Source organism: Meriones unguiculatus, chromosome 16 (genome assembly GCF_030254825.1).
Source record: "Meriones unguiculatus strain TT.TT164.6M chromosome 16, Bangor_MerUng_6.1, whole genome shotgun sequence".
NCBI classification, from domain to species: Eukaryota; Metazoa; Chordata; class Mammalia; order Rodentia; family Muridae; genus Meriones; species Meriones unguiculatus.
In genome coordinates, this window is record NC_083363.1 from 29,213,971 (window position 1) to 29,227,612 (window position 13,642).

The 13,642-nt window shown below is 48.9% G+C and overlaps 1 protein-coding gene across 1 annotated transcript in view; it reads right to left on the reverse strand.

Annotated features, from left to right (window-relative positions):
* The window catches only part of Cul9 (cullin 9), a 40,831-nt gene that overhangs the window by 24,454 nt on the left and 2,735 nt on the right, over nt 1-13,642 (reverse strand). Inside the window, exons 3-11 of the mRNA XM_060369550.1 lie at nt 13,075-13,229; nt 10,962-11,462; nt 9,883-10,018; nt 9,586-9,779; nt 8,966-9,353; nt 7,942-8,134; nt 3,457-3,664; nt 659-855; nt 109-326 (exon numbers count right to left, since the gene is read on the reverse strand). Coding sequence (XP_060225533.1) covers nt 109-326; nt 659-855; nt 3,457-3,664; nt 7,942-8,134; nt 8,966-9,353; nt 9,586-9,779; nt 9,883-10,018; nt 10,962-11,462; nt 13,075-13,229 — 2,190 coding nt within the window. The remainder of the gene's footprint in view (nt 1-108; nt 327-658; nt 856-3,456; nt 3,665-7,941; nt 8,135-8,965; nt 9,354-9,585; nt 9,780-9,882; nt 10,019-10,961; nt 11,463-13,074; nt 13,230-13,642) is intronic.

A 13,642-nucleotide genomic window follows, 5' to 3' on the forward strand; every position in this document is an offset into this window, starting at 1 on the left:
CTGAGAATTCCTGTATCCTTCAGTGAGAGACCAGAATGTAAAGAGTAAATGACTGGCCACAGTGTGGCACATGCCACTCCTCAGCAGAATACCCCTATGCCATGGTACCTGCTCGCTCAGGACTCCCCCGGGGCTCTGAGTAGCGGTTGAGAAGCATCATGAGGATGGTACGGGTGGTGGGCATTGGTTCTGTCCCCGGCGCTATCCCTGAGTGCCTGAACAAGGTGTCTCTCAACTCTTGGGTTATAATCTGGTCTCCCAAAGTGTGATGGTTACACATAAGCAGGTTGAGTAGAAGCAGGCCGTTTCTCACTGCAGAGGAGCACCTGGGAGGAAGGGGGTGACCCAAGAAATTGACAGTGAATGCAACAGAGGCAGGGAGACAAGTGCAGTTGGGTTGGGAGGGGTACTCCAGTGGTTCCCCGGAGGAAGAACTCCGGGCCTTCTGACCTTGGGCCACTACTCCCAGCCCCACGAAGGAAAGTCAGTTTCTCTGCCTTCCCTGGGAACCCCCCTCTCTCTTCCAGTGACATTCTGAGAGGGCCACCAGTGTTTACCCAAAGGGACAACAGACACACATTTCTGTTGAGCACAGGAGCCTGGAGAGGTGGGGTTTGGGATACAGCAAGGATCTAGGGTCTGGAGGGCAGAATCTGACCCCTCAGTGTTCAGCATGAGGACCACAGCTGCAGGCACACTGAGGAGCAAGCTCTCAGAGCCTGGACGGGTAGCTGAGTCGATGCTGGCAAAGATCTCTCTGGTCATCTGGGTATCAAACAGTGGTTGGATGGAATCTCGGCTGGTAACAACAGTGGGGATCTCTGAGGAATTGGCGATGGCTAGCATCTTTAGTGCCTGAGAAAAGAGTGCAGACACAGAGTTAGGGGTTGACAGAGGCATCATGAGGAATACAGCAGAGCGGTGGAGAACTTGTCCAGCATAGGCAAGTTCCCAGAACCACCTCAAAAGGCAGTGGGAAGCCACTGTTAGCATTCTAGAGCTCAAACTCTGGAGCAACCAGACTGTGACAAAGAGGCAGGATGAGAAACGGAAATGGAGTAGATGGTGAAGGGGCATGAGGGAAGGAGAGGAATGGATAGAAGGAGAAGGGAGGGAAGAAGAGGAGATGATAAGACAAGAGGGAAAGTAATGGAGGGAAGGAAAGGGAGCAAACAAAAGAAAACAAAAACAAAAACAATTTAAGAGTGGGCAGTAAACCCACAGGCTGCTTCTCTCTGCCTAGGCTCCCACCACCAAGGCTCCTGGAGTGTGAATGCCACCCTTCCTGAATCTTCACCAAAGGATGCTGCTCTTTCACAGCCTGCAGCTATCTCCTGAGGCCTTCTTTGAAGTAACACCCCCATCTCAGTTGAGCACCCCTTCCTTTGTACAGACAGCTCTCCTGAATCCTGCCTCTGCACAGCATCCTGGCACTCTCCCATCTTTCTGTATTTCTCTGCCTGGTCCTCAAATACAGTCCTGTGTCTCCTGCCTTTCCTCCCTTCCTAGGCAGCCTCATCTACACCCGTGGACACCAATACTTCCAAGCGAATATCCCCTAGCCTTGGCCAGTACTGACCTAGTCCTTCTGTCTCACTAGCACAGCAGTCAAAATTAAAGGAAAAGGACTTGCAATGTGAAGATGTGAAGTCTTTGGGTTTTGTTGTTGTTGTTGTTTGCTTTTTGGTTTTTGTTTGTTTGTTTTTGCTTTTCAAGACAGGGTTTCCCCGTATACCCCTGGCTGTCCTGGAACTTGCTTTGTAGACCAGGCTGACCTCAAACTCACAAGGAGCCACCTGCCTCTGCCTCTCAAGTGCTGGGATTACAGGCATGCGCTACTACACCCAGTTGTAATGTGAGGTCTTATTTGCTGGTATTACAGCGGTAATTAAATGGAAAACAAATATTATATCTTAGAGGTGAGACTGTCCATGCTGTCCCTCTCTGAGAAATGCCCAGGTAATGGACTGGTCTAGAAGCAGCTTTGGGACAATTCAGGTGAGGCCCAAGCCCTCAAAAAAAGCGTTCTCCTTTGATGACCACAGTCTACCCCCCTGTAGCTGGATTCTCTAGATTTCAAGCTAGAAACAAGATGCTGTAAAATCTGTCCTGGGCAAGAATATGAATTTAGGAGTAAAAGCTATATTTTTCTCATCCAATTTGAGAGGATCAGAAAATATTTTTACATACTACTGGCCTAAATAATGTCTAGCTACTCTTAGAAGGAGCAAATGACCCTCTACAGGAACTGTGCCCTGGCCCTCCCCAGTTAGTCTGCTCTAAGAGGATATGCGGTTGTGACCATGCTGTGAGAATCCACTTCAGAATTGCCCTGGAAGAGGCTCACTTGTTTCATTCAGGGACACTGGACTATATGCAGCCAAATGCCCACAGTACACTAGCAGGCAGCACTCTGGCATGAGTGGTTAGGAAGCCAGTCTTCTGCAAGCCCTCTGGATATGGTTCCCTGCTGTCTGGCTAAGGTGGCAAAGCAGTGGCAGAGTTGTCTTTGCTTTACTCACATCCAGTGAGGGATTATTTCTGTACATGGGGATCACTCAGTGTACAAAGGATGTTAGTCTTTGGCCTGCACCTACCTGTAATTTCAAGTGAAGGGTAGTCAGCACACCTAAAAACTAAACTCCTGCCCTTCTCCTCAAGCTGCCTCTTCCTGTAGCATGTTCCTGTTGGAGGAACATCTCATATACTCTGCTGACGAATTGTAAACTTGAGTATCTGTGGTGGTTTGACTAGGAACAGCCCCCATAGACTCATGTGTGTGAGTGCTTGGCCCACAGGAAGTGGAGGTATTAGGAGGTGTGGCTTTGCTGGAGGAAGTGTGTCACTGTAGGGGTGGGCTTTGAAGTCCCCACCAGTGTGGACCAGTCTCCTCCTGGCTGCCTTTAGAACTCTCAGCTCCAGCACTACGTCTGTGTGGGCACAGCCATGCTTCCTGCCACGAAGATAATGGACTAAACCTTTGGAACTGTAAGCCAGGCCCAATTAAATGTTCTCAAAGGAAAACATTGAAAGTTGCTGTGGTCATGGTCTCTCTTCACAGTAATAAAACCCGAACTAAGACAGTAACTAATGGTCTTTCTTTATAACTATCTGTTTGGGGAGAGCGGTGTGGAGGTCAGAGGACAGCTTTCAAGTGTCAAATCTCTCCTTTCACCTGTGGGTCCGGCGATGGACCTCAGGTTACCAGGCTTGGAAGCAAGCACCTTTACCCACTGAACTGCTCATGAGCTCTAGAGTATCATTCCTAAAAACTCCATCCCACCTTTCTGCAGCATTCTCAAGCTCCAAGACCTCCCAGGTCACATTCTTACGGCCATCTGTGTCCTTTCCATATCCACAACGTGGTCTGAATCAGCACAGTAGCTCTTCGAGGTCAGTGGTCCTCCCACCTCCCTGTCACTCGTCACCATGTCCTGCTCCGCCCAGCATACTCACCGCCAGGCCTGCCTGCTGCACCAAGACGGATGTCTTATATTCTTGCATGCAAATCAGCACAGCATAGATGCCACCCTCCCTGGCAAAGAGTGGACGCCATTCATGCTTGGTCATGAGCAGGTAGAGGAGGCGCAGGGCCAGCACCACCACCATCTTCTCTCCCACCTGGTTGGTCAGCAATTCTACCAGCGTCTTCACGAGCTTCTCTCTGAGAAGAGAAGAGGCACTGGGACTCTGTACCCCAGGAACCATGCCTAAACTTTCCAGGCATGATGCCATCTAACTCCATCCATCAAGAGTCAGTTCTCCCCCAACCTGTTCTCCTGGCTTTAGTCTCACTCCTAACCCCTCCTCTCTGCAGTCTAAATGCCCCTGCTTCCTCTTTTCTACAGATTATGTAAATTCTAATCAAATGGCTTAAAAGTTAAAAAAAGAAAAAAAATGGCAGGCAGATTCAGGAAGAGGAAGAAAATATGTAAGAAGAGTCAAGAAATGTTTAGAAAAATGGTAGCTTTGCGTCCAGTTAGCCAAATATAACCAAAAGTATATAGCTGAAACTCCAGGACAAATACAGGGGAGCCTAAGAGATGGATGACAAAATAACTAAGGGCACATCTCATCCAGTGAGCAAGGACAGACTACTAAAGATGGATGGTGGAGCTGGGCATGGTGCCTCATGTGACAATCCCCTCATTTGGGAGGGGGAGACAGAAGAAGTGCTGAGAATTCAAGGCATCCCTAAACAGTGTGACCTGTCTCCAAAAGTTAAAAAGACAAAACATAACATAAAATAAACATCCTCCAAACAGACAACAAGTGCATCCTGCTGGGGGCTGTAGCTCAGGGACGTGCTTGTTGTGTGAAGCCTTGTGTTCATTCCCCAGTCCCAAGGAGAGACAAACAAATGTGACGCTGAAACGCCTGCTGTCCGCTTGAGACACAGTAGTGGTTAGGCTCTGCTTTGTACCATTTACAAAAATAAATTTCCAGTCAAATTAAAATGAATATAAGCAAAAGATATAATATACATTTTCAGAAGACAGTTTTCCAGGAGCTGGACGGCTCAGTTGATGGAGCACTTGCTTTACAAACATCAAGGCTTGACTCTAGGTCTCCGGAACCTACATGAGAAGGCCGGGCACTGAGGAGCCAGAGACAGGAGGACCCTGGGGCTGGGGGCTGGTCAGCACATGCGGCTGGCTCAGTGAGCTCTGGCTTCAGTGAGAGGCTCTGTCTCAAAAAATAAGATGGAGAGAGACTGAGGAAGATATCAAACATTTGACCACTGACACGCTCATACACATCTCCTTACACAAGTGTACAAACACACCAAAAAGCTATCTATTTTTCTAACCTTTTAAAAATTGTGTGTGTGCTCATGCACGTGTGCGTGCATGCATGCGGAGGCCAGAAGGGGGCACTGAATCCCCTGGAGCCGGAGTGTACAGGAGCGTGTGGGCCTCTTGACGGGGTGCCTGGAGCTAAACTAGGTCCTCAAAAGCAGTATATGGTTTTAAGTGCTGAGCCATCTCTTCAGCCAAGAATGGACTTTCTAATAGGACAGAAAATTTTAGAAGCTATAAGAAGTTGAAAACTATATCAACCTAAAAACTTTAGCACACTGAAACATACTACAAACAGAAGAGGCAAACAACATGAGCTGAAGAAACTGAGTAAGAGAAATGCTGATACATGGAGGCTTACACATGCAATCCCATTGCTGAGAGGTGGAGGCAGGAGGCTCACAAGTTCAAGGTCAGCCCAAGGAACACAGCGTGAGACTCCCTCCCAATATAACTCTCCCTTCACTAAACACTGCTGGCTACAAGTGAGCCCTGCAGGACCTGAGAGTAGAAGCAGGTGCTGACACCTTTTCAACAATGGCGGAGCAGGTGAGTTGGCCTGGGAAGGAGCACCGAGGGCGGCTTTATTCTGCTCTCTCGCCTCAGAAGCTATGGGAACTAACTGTGAACTAAACAGAATAGAGGCCAGAGGCTTCTTGCAGTCAGAGCTCACTTTTTTATTTGATACAGAGTTCTCCTGCCTCTGTTTCCCAAGTGCCAGGATCAGAGGCATGCATCACCACAGCCAGCTGCAAACCAGGCTTGGCTATGAACCACTTACTCTAACAAGGATGACACCTACGGACAAGGTGAACTGAAAGTGGAAGTGGTCACCAAAATATCAGCACTGAAGAGCTGCAGGAAGGTATTTGTAGATCATTTTCATCTAGTTCTATCTTCCTTCCTTCTCTACCTCCTCCTTCTTTCTGTAGCCAGTGTCTTTCTATGAAACTCACTAGCCATGACCTTTTAGAGATCTGGCTACCTTTCCCTCAAGAGCTGAGATGAAAGGTATCGCCACTATTCTCTAACTCTTCATACCAAGTAGTTATTCTCCTGTGATCATAAAAATAAAGTGAATATGATTTTTTAAAAATACACAAGCAAAGTGTTTTGGACACAGATAGCAAAATCATGTAAGAATACCTTTAAAACTGTAAGAAAAATGGAACAGCTCAATAAAAGTAAGAGAAAGATAAGAACTGGAGAGACGGCTCAGAGGTTAAGAGCACTGTCTGTTCTTCCAGAGGTCCTGAGTTCAATTCCCAGCCACCACATAGTGGCTCACAACTATCTACAATGAGATCTGGTGCCCTCTTCTGGCGTGCAGGTGTACATACAGACAGAACATTGTATACATAAAAAAAATAAATAAATTTTTTTAAAAAGGTAAGATATTTGTGGAAGCAGAAACATGACAAATACAGATAGGCGTAACGTCATCAGAACTAAGAAATGAACCCAGACAGGCTCTGTGTGTAAAGACACCTGCTGCCATGGCCGAGGAGCTGTGTATGAGCCCCAAAAGCCACATGGTGGAAGAAGAACCAGCTTGCTCAATTGTCCTCTGACCCCGACATGCACACCGCAGGACGTGTACACACACACACACACACACACATATCTATTAATGTGCCAATCTAATCCATTAAGAAGCAGTGCTGTGCTGGCCAAGGGAAGGGAAGTGGAGACAAGACAGCAGCGTACTTGAATCGCGCTGCAGCCGTATCGCAGTTTTACACATGAGTGAAAAAACAAACAGCTCTGTGAAGACTGATACCAAAGAGCCCTCTAATGGACACTGAGCGGGAGCACAGAAACGCCACACAACAGTGTGACCACCAACACTAGAACAAACATTACATGCCATTTCTATCCAAATAATATACTCTGTTTTTCTTTTCTTTTTGTTTTTGTGTTTGTTTGTTTGTTTGGTTGGTTGGTTTTTGAGACAAGGCTCCTCTGTGTAGCCTTGGCTGTCCTGGAACTCACTCTGTAGACCGGGCTGGTCTCAAACTCACAGAGATCTGCCTGCCTCTGCCTCCCAAGTGCTGGGATTAAAGATGTGTGCCACCACACCTGTCCTGCATCAGATTTTTATAATACTATCAACACTATAATGTGTGAGTCTGTCTGTAGGTATACACACTTGAGGTGCAGGTGATTGTGGAGGCCAGAAGAGGGCATCAGATCCCCTGGGACTGTAGCGAATAGATGTCTGTGAGCTGCCTAATGTGGGTGCTGGGAATGAAACTCAGATTCTTGGAAAAAAAACCTAACCACTGAGCCATCTCTCTAGTCCCTAAACATCAATTGCGTATTAAATCCATCAATGGTCTGAGTGCTACATCCGACAACAGCAACAGAAAGGGGCTTGGACTTTTTCTTTTCTAAGCCTCGAGCCAGGATTGCAGCCTTTCAGATAGTATAGCCTACCTCCTTCTGTTCCTCTCTCTCTCTCTCTTTTCTCTCTTTTCTTACTAACCCACTCTAATGGTTTTCCTTCCTTTCCAGACTGACCTCAAATTTGCTTCAGACTCCTGTGTTTTGGGATTACAGACAGGTATGTGCCACCACACCCCAGCAGGGCTTTTCATCCAATATTCTTTTATATGAGCTGTTTTAAAAATGAGAGTGCACTGGTGTAATAAAGACATCAGATAAAAGTTTAAAACTAAAAAGAAAGTACAGACAGAAGAAAAAGAAGAGAGAAAACAATTTTTAGACAAGGTCTGTGTAGCCCAGGCTGGCCTCAAGCTCGTGATTCTCCTGAGGGATAGGGATGTGCCACCGTACCTGGCTTGAAAAAAAAACATTTTTTTTAAAGAAAAAGAGCCAAAAAGACCTAGGTTTGGATGCTGGCTCTACTATAAGTGACTAAAATTCTCATCTTCTCATGTAAACTATAATACTAATATAAGTAATAGTATTGGAGTAATGGCATCATTGTTTCTGCAGGAGCAGACAGATTTAAAGAAACCATGCATGTAAATTCTCAGGAGCCCGGGCTCCACTGCTCCTCGGCCCGCCTTTCCTCCAACCCCAGCCTTTCTATTTCCAGATCTCATGACTCCTTCCCTCCTACCACCATCCTCAATGGCTGCAGCTTCAACCCAAACCCTTCCCTCTGCAACATGCTGACCTCAACGACCTGTCAGGACGGACCAGGGGGTGGTCCCGCTCAGTGACCTCCTCCACAGCCTGGGAGAGGGCACTGAGCCCTGAAAGCTGCAGGTTTGTGTCCAGGCTGGAGATCTGCACAGTGGCCAGGACCGCTGCCACATGCTGATCCAGGGAGCTGCGTGGACCAGGACCCCGCAAGGCTCTGGCCATTTCTGTAATTAGTGAGGGAAAGGCAGTAGCTAAAACAACTGTGATTCCTCCGAGCTGCAAGTTTTTAAGTCAAGCCCCGCCATGTTATCAATGGTATTCCCTACTGTAGCTCAGCATTTACAGCTTTTCCAATGGTACGAAGGATCTAATCACGCACTCGAGATGGAGATGCCTGCGAAACAGACTCTTCCAAAAAGACTGAAGAAAGGGTGGCTATCAGTCAGATACAGTCAAGTTCACGGGGAGACACGTGGGTGCTTTCTAGGCTTTTCCCTATGAAGGGCCCCTCCTCCACAGCTTTCCTCTACTCTACCCACTTCCACCGGGCCACCTTGTGTCTTGTTCCAAGGTCACCTGCCAGCCAGCCAGCCAGCCTCCTAGGCCTGGCCATGGATGACTGAGGGTCCTGGGCTCCCTTGGCCGGACCACTGTCATCTGACAGGGAGACGTGGGTACTCATTAAGGTATCAGGGCAACCTATCTCCTTCCTCCTGAACACTGGTGTCACTTACTAGGCCCTGACAGAGTTCTGGGGACCCACCTCTCCTTCTTATTTCCCCTGTTGTTGGGGAAGGGGGAGAGCCTTACCAACCTCACCAGACCCCACCACTCAGTGGCATATTCAGGGGTGTTCCTCCCCTCATTCTCTTAGTGGTCCCAACCTGTCCTGCCCCCTTATTGGGAAGGGATCTTCTAGCCAAAGTGGGAGCCTCTATTTCCTTTGCAGGCCACCTTTGCCTGACCTCAGGCTCGCCAGTAGCCCCTCTCTTCCTCCTCCTAGCCACCCAACCTACGGTTCCAGCCCATCATTCTTCTCCCAGAACCAAACTTACCAGAAGCTGCCTCCTGTGTTTCAGGAGACAGGGCCACCCCCTCTGTCACCAGAAGCTGATTAAACAGCTGGGAATCACTCTGTGCTTTGGGGGACTCAGTCTTCGCAGCAGCAGGCTCGGCCTCTGCCTTTGCTTTACAGGGCTCCTCTTCTTCCGAGAGGCTGGCGGCCGACTTTGGCTCCTCCTCTGGCTCTGGGGTGCAGGAGCGACTCCGTGAAGAGGGCAAGCTGCTCAGTTCCTCAGGCAGTAGCCCATACTTGGTGTAGATGCGGGAGCTGAGCAGGTCACAGAGGTTGCTGCCCTCCAAGCGGCTAGTGAGAACCTGCAGGACACCCTCAGCCATCTCTGTGGGCACAGAGAGCTCACCCAGGGCCTTTTCACCCAGGGCCTGTCAATACAAAGAGCATGTGTTTCAGGGACAAATAGACACGAAATTCCTAGGAGCAGTCATGGGAAGTGTCACCCCTGCCAGCTGCTCATAGCTTCTACATAGGCCCTCCAAGCTTGCCTCTCCCACAAGCAGGCCCACCGCAGGTTTCACAGTTAGAATTTCCCCTGGAGTGCCCGGCTCTAACCCGCCACGCCCTTCATCTGCCCAGATACTTGCAGGCGCCTGGTACCTTATCCAGTTTCTCACGCAGATTCTGCAAAATTGGCTGCTGCTCACACAAGTCCAACTTCTTGATGAAGAAAAGTAGCTCCCACCACTCTGCCTGGCTCAGGTGCCCTGACTCCTCATTCTTTGGGGGCTCAGGCTGGAGATACGGTAATGAATACAGGCCGTCCGTGGGCTTCCAGTCCCAGGAGGGAAGGGCTGAGGATGAAAGGACAGTCAGTTTCTGAGCCGCTGGAGCAGCTTCCACTCGGAGGCGGCTTGGTGCTGGACGCAGGCTACCCATGTCCTCTCCGAGGCTCACCTGTGCCCAGTACAGTTGTCCCTGATTTCTTCTCCACAGCCTCCAAAGCTGAGTCCCCAGGAGCTTCCTCTGGCCCCAGGATCTCTAGCATGTGCCAGTGTACCCAGTAGGTACGGCCAGTTGACTGCCAGAAGACCTAGAGGAGACAGGACGCAGCCCTCTGAGCTCTGGGCCTGACCACAACTGGCTAGGCCTCGGCAAATCTCAATAGAGCTAAAGGCTTCCTGCCAGCATGGGGAGTGAGTAGGCCCTGTCTTCCTTCCTTCATGGCCTTCCCACCTTCCCCTGACGGCAGCAATGGAGGCATCTCAGTGTATGACAGTGCTTCTGCCTCCTGGGTATGAGTCCCTGTGACCTCACATCCCACCAAACCCCCAAACTCCCCAAACCCACCTTTTCTGCCCTTTAAAAGTGAACCCTCTCATGTATTTCACGCATTGATTCTTTTTTTTATAACCACTCCAGAACTGGAGGTTTTCTTTTTCTTTTTTTTTTACTTTCTTTCTTTCTTTCATCATCATCATCATCATCATCATCACCATCGTCATCATCTAGATAGGCTCTCTCTCTGTTTCCCTGGATGGTGACAATGATGATAATGATTAGATAGGCTCTTTCTATGTATCTCTGGCTGTCCCTGGATTTTGAGACCAGGCTGGCCTCAAAACTACAGGGCCCTGCCTGCTTCCTCCTCCTGAGTGCTAGGCTAAGAGCCATGCCACCATGCCTGACCCTCCTTTATTTCTTTTTGTTGTTGAAACAAGGTCTCATATAGCCAAGGCTAGCCTCCAGCTTGTTATGTAGCTAAGGATGACCTTGAACTTCCAATTTTCCTGCCTCTACCTCTCCAGTGCTGGGATCACAAGCATGTACCAACTTCATGTAACCAGTTTTACCTGGTGCTGGGGATCAAACCCAGGACCTCTTATATGTTAGGCAAGCATGCTACCAACTGAGTTACATCCTTAGGGCATGTTTGGGGCCTTTCTCCTTGGGTGGCATAGTAGGACCCCCTAGCTACCCAATCGCCAGCACGAGAAAATGGAGCCTTTATTGTCCGGCCGCCGTTTGAGCCCCACCTGCACAGGGGGCACGCCATTGTTGCTCTGCTGGAACTCGCCCTCGTCGCCAGCACTGATCTCCTCATAGTCATCCAGGATCCGAACTCGCATGCCGGGCTGCACTGTCTGCTGAACGTATTCACCATAACCACTGCGGCTAGAAAATTCCGAGCGACGGCGGAAGGCCCGCCCTTGCTTCCTGGGAGCAGTGACAACGGTGGGCAGTGACAGTGGAGGGCCTGAAATGCAGGGCTGGAAGATGGACCGGGGCAGCCGAGGCGGTAAAGCGCCCTGCTCACTGAGCTTCCGGGCCCAGCCCATGCTGCGCACCAGCTCTGAGATGAGGCTGCCCACTGCCATACTGAAGTCCAGCTCCCGCTGTCCGCGGCTCTTCTCCTTCGTGAGACACGGAGAGCTTTGGTCTCCAGCCCCCGGCTCTGGGCTGTTCTCCAGCTGATCCAGCAGGGAAGTGACACAGAGGTAGCGCTTCACCAGGGAGAAGAGCAGCTTTCCAGGGATCTGCGGGACAACCCTTGGCTTACTTCCACCCCCTCCTGGATCTGTCCCCTGACCCGCAGTATCTTCCTCTACACACAAACGGGAAGATCTCATTCCTCGACTTGTACTTCTCAGAGCTAAGAAACACAACAAATTATCTTTTTTTTTTTTTTTTTTTTTTTTTTTAATTATATGTACTGGGTGAGGTGGTAAAGGCTTTTAATCCAGCACTGGGAGGCAGAAGCAGGCAGATCTCTGTGAGTTCAAGGCCAGCCTGGTCTACGGAGCTACACAGGAAAACTCTGTCTTGAAAAACGATAGATAGATAGATAGATAGATAGATAGAAAGATAGATAGATAGACAGATAGATAGATAGATTATGTGCATGGGTGTTTTACCTGTATGCATGTCTGTGTATCATGTGTGTGTGTCTGGTGCCTGTGGAGGCCAGAAGAGGCCAATTAGATCTTTTGGAACTAGAGTTACAGATGGTTGTGAGCCACTATGTGGGTGCTGGGAATTGAACTTGGGTCCTCTGGAAGGGCAGCCCTAGAACCATCTCTCCAGCCCATAAAGAAATTATCTTCAAACACAGATTCTTGTGGGGTTTTTTGTATGTATATACTTGTGTGTGTGTGTGTGGTGCACATATGTGGCATGTGTGTGGGGGTACATGTGTGCACACAGATAAAGTGGCCCAAGACTGATATCAGATGTCTTCATGGATCACTTCTCACCTTACACGTCATGACAAAATCTCTCACTGAGCCTGAAGCTCACCATTTCAGCTGATCCAGCTAGGCAGCTTGCCTGGAGGGTCCCCTGCCTCTGTCTCTTGCATGCTGGGACTAGAGGCAGGCCGCCACACACCACGCAGTTTAACGTGGGTTCTGATAATCCAGACTCTGGTCAGCATGCATCTACAGCAAGAGCTTTACCTGCTGAGCCATCTTCCCAGATCCTACTCTTAGGTTCTGGTATTAGAAATTCTAAACGGGAGAGGTTGAGGAGGAGTCATGGAGCTTAGTGAGAATTTCCTAATTCTGGTTTCTTTAAACAACACAGAAATGCCATGGAAATATGAGGCTGCTTCACAACAGGTGATTATGATTTGCCTCATGCTCTGGCACAGGCATGGTTTTGCCAGCTGCAAATGGTTTCTGCGAGTTTGTGAGATTTGGAATTCTGGGAACTTTTCTGACGGTGGTATATAAATGCTAGGGCCCAAAGAGATGGGGTTGCTGTTGCTGGCTGGTGGTTGGACGCTGTTTGTCAAGTAGCCATGTGCAAAAACATAAACAAAAACAAGAAGAAGAAATTAAGTATCCTGATGGTGAAGATCAAACTTGCCATGAGGAACTTGACGCCCCTAATCAGCAGGAAGTAGTCTAATGACAACTTCAACCCCTTTCCCCCTCTCTCCTTGTTTCCTCCCTTATGGAGCTTTAGGGGGCTAACAGGGTGGAGAAGGGTGGGAGGAGTAAAAGGAATCCACAAAGTAGCAAATTCTGTCTACAATGAACCTTTACACTGAATAGCTCTCCAGGTGAGTGCTAAACCTCAGTCCTGAACCACAGCTTGAGAAATAGTGCTATGTCGCCAGCCAGCATTCCTGTGCAACCAGTGTCGTACCTGAGGAAGGTGGAGGCCCTCAAAGGCCATGCAGTGTTCTTCAGTGGACGTGGTCTCCGCAAACAGCTCCAGCAGAGTGTACCGGCTGTCGAAGTCCATGTGCTGCTCAATGCCTTCTTGCTGGCTCAGTGACAGGAGGACGTGAGCCCGGCTCCCTGGAAGCCAGATCCAGATCTTTCCCTCAGTCCCCAATATTTCCCTGCCTATTCTAGCCTTCTCCTACCCTACTGGCTCTATACTCTGGGACTGAGACTCAAAGCAAGAAATGTACTTTACACATAACCTAGCACAACATACACACACACACACACACACACACACACACAGAAAGCTGAAATATAACATCATGCTACCAAGCTTACAACTTACAAACTTACTTCAATTCTGTTTGTTTGGTTGGTTGGTTTGCTTTCTCAAGACGGGGTCTCACTATGTGGCCCTGGCTGTCCTGGATCTCACTATGTAGACTAGGCTGGCCTTTAACTCACAGAGATCTACCTCTGCCTAAGTGCTAGGATTAAAGGCGTACACTGCTATGCCCACATGTGTACAGATATTTTGCTTTTAA